Source organism: Anneissia japonica, unplaced genomic scaffold, assembly GCF_011630105.1.
Source record: "Anneissia japonica isolate Jap-2015-1 unplaced genomic scaffold, ASM1163010v1 scaffold2652_len1590060_cov184, whole genome shotgun sequence".
Taxonomy (NCBI): Eukaryota; Metazoa; Echinodermata; class Crinoidea; order Comatulida; family Comatulidae; genus Anneissia; species Anneissia japonica.
This window is the reverse complement of record NW_022699919.1, coordinates 753527-761563: the sequence shown is the minus strand read 5'-3', so window position 1 is coordinate 761563 and position 8037 is coordinate 753527. Positions and strand designations below refer to the sequence as shown.

The following is an 8037-nucleotide window of genomic DNA, read 5'->3' as shown; positions in this document are numbered from 1 at the left end:
GGTCTCCCAGGGAACAGTGAAGTTGGTCTCACTTGCGTAACACATGACTTCATTATTAATAAGCAGAACTGTAAAAACACATCAAAATATACCAAATTGTCCTAAAAAACACCCGTACTGACAAGGGTTTTACTTCATACCAAACTGGGGCCTGCACGGCTCTCAGCCCCAGAGTGGTAGAGTCCGATAAAGCCTTAGCCACGGGCTCAGGCCATCGCTCTCCTGGATGTGGCAGTTGAATTTTGTTATACTTTTTTAAATCAATAGCCCTATTGTTAGTATTAGAATTGATATATCATTATCATCATTAACATTTTAAATATCACCATCAATATTAATTATTATCATTATTACTACTATCATTATAATTGAAATAAATATAATTATTTAATGGCAATTGGGTAATATCAAGTAAACCAAATAAATGTGACAATCCCTCTTTTTCAATAAGCAAAAACAAAACACGATTTAGCCTAATAGTATAATGATTTATTGCAATTTTATTTTAAACATTGTTTTAGGATCCTAACTAGAAACAACGCAACATAATTGTGATGTCACAATATCGTAGATTTAGTAACGTCGATAGCTTTTTTTTTTTTATTGTCTGAGTCTATTCATAATACTACAGCCAATAAGGACATAAAACACTGGTTCTAGCAAGGAGTAAAAACAGTCATTGATTCCAATCAGCAAAAAAAAAACACAAAAAAAACCCCAAAAAACCATTAATCAACAGTTTTAGTTAGTATTAGAATTGATATAATTATCATCATTAACATTTTAAATATCACCATCATTATTAATCATTATCATTATTACTACTATCATTATAATTGAAATAAATATAATTATTTAATGGCAATTGGGTAATATCAAGTAAACCAAATAAATGTGACAATCCCTCTTTTTCAATAAGCAAAAACAAAACACGATTTAGCCTAATAGTATAATGATTTATTGCAATTTTATTTTAAACATTGTTTTAGGATCCTAACTAGAAACAACGCAACATAATTGTGATGTCACAATATCATAGATTTAGTATAAGTAACGTCGATAGCTTTTTTTTAATTGTCTGAGTCTATCCATAATACTACAGCCAATAAGGACATAAAACACTTGTTCTAGCAAGGAGTAAAAAAAAAACAAAACAAAAAAAAAACAAAAAACAAAAAACCATTAATCAACAATTGAAGCACATCCCATATTCGATGTTTAAATTATACAACATTATAAATATAGTATTTATTTTAACGAGCATTTCGAATCTTGATGCATGACGTAGATGTGCGTTTGATATCAGATAGAATGTAACAAAATTGAAAATCAATTTTGTGATTAAGATTAACAAAAATATATGATTTTATATATATTTCAAATCTAGGCATAGTACATATTCATAGTAAACAAACACATTTCTCAGGAGGAATGTTGGTATAAGGAATAACATGTCTTCATAGAAGATATTACTGATTAGCTAATCAGAACAAGGTAGTATTGAATTATTGAACTGATGCAGCCTGTGCGATTTCTTATTCAAAGTTGAATCGATAAACATACACATGGCACCATGTTTTTCGACGGTACTTGGTAGGAGTTTTGACTATAAATACTGATGAAATTAATTTTAGTTACATGTAATGGTGATGGTTTTATATATCTCTGACTTCTTGTCTCAAATTGCTATATTAAATGTAAATAATGTAATATCTTGAATACTATCAAACTTAGAATAAAACTCATACAAACAGTAAACAAAACCATACACCATCACATCAAATGTACTTTATATATTGCATCATAGTTTGTTATTTAAATAAACATGGTGAATACACTTAATACATAGAATTCTAAAGATAAAAACATTGTTACCGGGACGTAGAATGTGCACCAAATTATTTTACTGATTTCAACACTAATCTACGCACGCTCGCCTCCAAAATGTTGTTTACAAATGGTGGCAGATGTTAACAACACCGGTGTAGTTGTTTCCATTCGCTTGGGCAGTTGAGCCCATACGACCTTTACTTACGAAATTTGTTTTCGCATCAATGGTCTTCTTCGGACTCAGGCTTAAGTGCTTCTCATGACCACCACTTTTGTTGTCTGCAGAACATTTGATGTCGTCTCCAGTGACATCTGACATTTCAGAGAAGTCTGAGTCGATGTCAGAATCATCAGATGAACAAAGACCTTTGGTGAGCTTGAAGTTATGCACGACCGATTGCTTCTCTGTTGTTTCTATCACAATTTTGATGTCACTTGTTGCCGAAGTGATGTACTCTATACCCTTCTCTAACAAGAGTTCGCGTGCCGAGGTTTGAATCAATTGCCAATCTTTGAGGATATCAGATTCTTCAGTGTATTGGGACGTCACAGTGAATCTCATCACGAACTGGCCTTTAACAGACGCGGGAACTCCATAAAACTTACAAGAGGAATTGATTCTGCGCAGAAGCTCCGCCGTCAATTTACACGAATCCTATTGAAATGTAAAGTCAATAAAAGATTATTTGCTACCATAGCAATCAAGAAAATCAAGTGAATAGCATGTTATTTAAACTAAGGTTCTTTTAGTTAAACAAACATAAAGATGCTTTGATAAATGTAATGTATACATTAACATTTCTAAATAATGAACTCAGTTTAGCATTTGAATATTTTGTTTCAATTAACGAAATGTATGAATGACTTAAGTACAATGTTTGAATTAAGGAGTCGTTCATGAAGAAAAACAAATGCTATACATGATTCCTTTTCAAACCAGCAAAACATTTCTTACTTTTAGTCGAATGACGATTAAACCAAGAACCCTCTTGGCTGCCACTGCAAAGTTGCAATCTTGCCTGACAAGATTCTCGAAATATTTCGCAAGTGCTACTCCCTGAAAGTACAATTTAAAAAAAATAAATAAATAAAAAAAAAAACACTTAAGACTTAAGCTTGGTTTCTATACAATCGCTACACACTATCGCCGGCAGCTTTCGGTGATGCTGATATTGGTCGGTCAAATCAGAGGGCCTCTCCGATTGCGTCGGGTACTGCTATGCAGTAAAGCGTTTGCACTGTAGCGACAGTGTAGTGATTGTAGGGAAACCAAGCTTTAACATACCGTTTAAATGATATTGTTTTGTCTTGGAATATCTTCATCTGCATTCAGATTTATATTCTAAAGAAAAATTCTACGTTTTTGTTGGTCTCAGTAATGAACGAAACATGTGAATTATTTGCAACACATTTTGCGAACTGTCCGTTATATGTTTCTTCATTATTTATTTATTAGCTCCACTTCTGTGTTATGTTCGACGTGATTGTTTGACAGACGTTTTTTTATTGGAGCAAAAAAAGCAAAACTACTGTTTTGTTTGTTGATGGTACCATATAATAAAGTTGCTAGTTGAGCCATTCTTTCTTAAGATAAAATGCTTATTAAGTAAACAAATATGTCTGAACACATATAATAAAGATATTTACCTTTCGAATATGCTTCTGTAGACCATCCACTCCAAACGAACGCATCACAAACCACAACTTAAGCGATCTAAAACGTCGGCTTAGTGGGATCTGCCAATGCTGTTACAATAAATATTAATGATAATAACTAGCACGGTGTTAGTTGAGTGAAGGAAGGTATATGAGGCATTTATTATAGCTGAATGCTGTGGGGAGTTAAGGAGGCCATCATTGAGAATGATATGGCTACCTTGTCATAATTGTTGTAAAGCACCTATTGAAGACAACATTTTGGGTGAATGTTTTATTGCTGAATTGTCCTTGTGAGGAATGGTTGTCAACTTTAATAGATACATTGTAGAACCCTCTAGCACGTGAAAATGCAACATATAGTTGGCTATGAAAGAATACGGGGGCTGGGAGGTATATTCCTAGTTTATCGAATGTCTGGCCCTGGGATTTGTTTATGGTCATTAAGTATGCAAGTCTAATAGGAAATTGTATCCTTTGCAGTGTGAATGAGAGGTTAGGGTCTGATGGAGCAAGTTTAACTCGCGGAATGAGGACTCTTTGTGTGACGTGACTTTCTGTGAGGAAAAAAAATATGTCGATACGACACTCTGTTAAGGAGTTATAATTCTTTAAGTAACATGACCTTCGAAAAAATGGCCAGCATGCTACATGATAATTCGGTCCTAAGTACTGTATGAATAAAAAAAATGGAAATCTGTTTAATCTGTCAAAAGTTAACTGGAAAATAGATGACAGATTTTGTATAGTGTGTGTTGCTATATTTAAGTTTTAACAGACTAAAGAATTTTTTGTTGTTATTCATACAGTATTTAGATATATCCTTTGCGAAGATTAAAAAAAATATGTCGATACGACCCTCTGTTAAGGAGTTATGATTCTTTAAGTAACATGACCTCCGAAAATTATGGCCAGCACGCAATGATATTTGGTCAAACAGTGAAATAATGGCAATGTGTTATGTTAATAACACTACACAAAATTGGTCTTCCCTTTTCCAGTTAATTTTTGACAGACTAAACAAATTTACCTTTTTTTTTTGGTATTCATACAGTATGTAGATATATCCTTTGCGAACATTTTAAAGAATAAATTATGTTGATACGACCTCAGTTAAGGAATTATGATTTTTTAAAGTAACTTGACCTCCGAAAATATGACGTAAACGTTATGTTATTTCTACTGGCTGCGCTTCCCTGCTCAGCACTGTTTTTTTATCGAAGTTGTCTACCGCAGCGTAAAAAAATGCGTATTAGGCGTATTTAAGCCTGACCCTCGTTACCTCTGAAAGAAAAGCTGTTTTAAGGTGTGATGGATTTGTAAAAGAAAACAGTATTTTGCGGTAGAAGACCATGCCCTATCTTCAGTATACACTGTACAGTCAGCGGTCCCGCAGCAGTACAACCCAGAGGTGAAGGAACTAGGGGGTGCTGCGTTATGGAGAGTAATGTGTGACCGGAAATGGTCTGCAGTCAGTTGGTTATTACCATGCGCCAGTGATGTTGGAGTACAGCAAGATAAAATTATTTATGTAATGCACGAATAAAGTTCGGGGTTTATCGGGTAATGAAATGATTATTGTACATTTTAAGTGCTTCCTCCACGCATAAGTGTAAGCTAAATTACACTGATTAATTAGCGAATTAGCGAAACAATTATTTCGAAGTTCCCTCTTTCTAAGAGGGGATGTAAATGCTTTGTGAAAATGAGGACGCCGCGGTAATCATTTTCACAAAGGAATACACGCAGCTGGTTAGCTAACAATATGCAAATGGTACATGAACACCTGGGAAGGAAGGTGCAATATCACGTTTTGTTGCCTAGCATTCGTCTGTAGTACTGGGGGCTAGCCTACTGATGTACTGTGTAGAGGGGGACGATTAGGCATAATAAGACTAGCCTATGCCTAAATAGACAGTGCAATTATATGTGATAGAAAGTACACTTAAGAAGAAAAAAATAACTAAGAATAATTCAGTTGTAGAAGTACCTTGTTTAACTATTATACAATGCTAACAATGCGGCTCTTGTAGCCCTAGTTAGGCAAGGCATCCATGTGCAAAGCAGTGGTGTTTATCCATGAAAAAAGCACGCCGGGAAAGTTTGCCTTACCAGTAAAAGGTGACGTAATTTATGACGTATGCATGCTAAATATATTGCGAGTGTGACGTCACCAAAAAATAAAAATTTTCTATTATAACCAAAATATAATAACTACAAGGTTTGTGGGCGTAAATTCCATAAATACGAATTAAGGGTAGCACCATCAAATGTAGCCATACAAATTACAGCTCCCATTGAGTCGAGAAATACGGGTAGCTGAAGTTTTTCTCGCAAATCTGACTACAAAACCATATCCAAATTTCACTTTCTACTTCTGACTCTGATTCGCACACGGCGCTGAGGGCGGCGTTCCGGGAACCCTGCGTCGAGGATGATTTTCGCCACTTACGGTTCACGACGTAAAGAACTGGATTTGACGGTCTGGACCGATGTTACGTTGACGCGACTACGACGGTTCAAAACAAAGGAGAATGCTGTAGTGTTTATGTGACGTAAAGAACTGGGATGCAATGCATGTGTTTATTTGACGGTATGGAGCGATATTTTTCTTGACTCAAAGCTGTGCGGTACAGAAGAGATACTGTGGTGTTTATGTGACGTAAGGAACTTGCGAAACATGGCGAAACAGGTACTGATTTTCAGTGGTTTTTTGCTGTTTTTTTCGCTGTTAACCAATATCCAGCCTTGAAAAGTAGCGGAATTTGGTCATGACATATAGAAGCCCAGTGTATGAGATATGAGCACATTCCTGCCAGCGGTTTCAGAGGAGATGGGGGAAGTTACGCGGTGGCGATTAGCTGAATTAATATATAGATAATAATAATAATAATAATAATAAAATTAATAATAATAATGATAATAATAATATCAATAATAACAGGCCTAATTAGTATTATTACAATAGAAATAATAACTATTATTATATATCAATTGGAAATATATTATTAATAATTAATATTATTAATGAATTATAAATATTTTTAGCTACTAAATTTACCTTTAACGATTTCAGTAAACGTTTTGAAATGTGTGCTAGATGCTTCCAAAAACGGTCTATGTTTCAGGAAATAAACGCCAATAACTTTTATAGAGCGCCGCGATTGAATAAGTAGTCGTTCGAATAAACGCTCTTCAAAAGAACGCTGAGAACTTTCGTAGGCGTTTGAGTGCATATTCGCACTGGTACGGTATGCCTGGGTTTTCCCCCTTCCAGATCCTAAAAGATCAGGATATTTAGGGGCCCTCTTAAATATATAAAATAACATGAAATAAAGTCTCATTACGAGGCATTGGGAGTGGAGATGTGTTTTAGTGGTGAAAAAAAAATCCTGTGTTGTCCCCGAATTTGACCCCAGAATCTTAGAGCCCCAAATCTTGGGATTGAAAGGCAAGCATCTTAACCACCAAGTTACATCTCCACTCCATTAATTAAATTTTCTCACCATATAGTCAACTGCAGCGCCCTCATTTTCGTGTTGGAGGTACAGCGGATTGACACAAAACGTATTATGGAGAAGGCGACTGTCACTAACCCTATTAAACAAATAAACACATTCATCTTGGTAAATACATCATGCATAATTATTGTTTAAATAACTACAAAATAAACTGATAAATCCCACGCGTCTGTAGACTTGTACCACCACACACCCCCGTACCCACCTACGACGAACAAATAAGCTATTGTAAACTTCCTACAGTAAATTGTGGTTTGGGTCTGTGTGCTTTGGTGAGTGACATATTCTTTTATGTTCCTACGTTGTAAAATACTTATAAAACAAATTTAATCTACATTTTTTTTTATGATTTTTCTTACTATATCTAACCAGGGCATAAAACAATATATTTATTAGGGAAACCTAACACTACAAACACCTTTTATTTATATATGATATATTTATATATGATTTCAGTACGTAATGGAATGAAGCTCAATTTATACGAATCATACATGTATGTCTAATGATTATATATTGTCAAAAATAATTAAATGATAATCGAGTAATATTAAAAGATGTCAGTTCAGGTCACTTAACATTTTTTTTTCTGATCAGAAAGCCTACCCCACCGATAAATTGAATCAGTGTGTAAGAATAGGGACGCTGGCGTTCTGTGCATCGGAAACCAGGCATGAGTTTGGTTTAAATCCGATGTTGTGAACGCAGCTTAAAGCTTGATCCTGAAACTGCTAGGCATATGCAGCCCAATAGATCTATTTCAAAACACACATTCTTCAGTTGTGCCTCCAAAAGCTTTCCGACAAGAGGGTCCAAACCAAGAGGTCATTAGAGCCTTGATTGTCAGGGTCCAGGAATAATGGGGCTCTTGGTTAAGATGCCCCAAAATTGTGCTTTTAGACCATGATATTAGCGATTGTCAATCAAGATAACGTTGTTTGGATCAGCAGATTAATATATTTACCCGACGAACTCGTCGGACAACAGGTGTCCATAACTGTCTCATGAGGAGGAAATCTCCCCACCCACA

The 8037-nt window shown here is 35.0% G+C and overlaps 1 protein-coding gene across 1 annotated transcript in view; it reads right to left on the bottom strand.

Moving 5' to 3' along the window:
* Positions 1-467: 467 nt before the first annotated feature.
* The window catches only part of LOC117103171 (histidine decarboxylase-like), a 34927-nt gene continuing 27357 nt past the window's right edge, over positions 468-8037 (bottom strand). Inside the window, exons 9-12 of the mRNA XM_033243675.1 lie at positions 6993-7108; positions 3478-3576; positions 2786-2887; positions 468-2485 (exon numbers count right to left, since the gene is read on the bottom strand). Of these exons, the coding sequence (XP_033099566.1) occupies positions 1952-2485; positions 2786-2887; positions 3478-3576; positions 6993-7108 (851 nt within the window). The 3' untranslated portion in view covers positions 468-1951. The remainder of the gene's footprint in view (positions 2486-2785; positions 2888-3477; positions 3577-6992; positions 7109-8037) is intronic.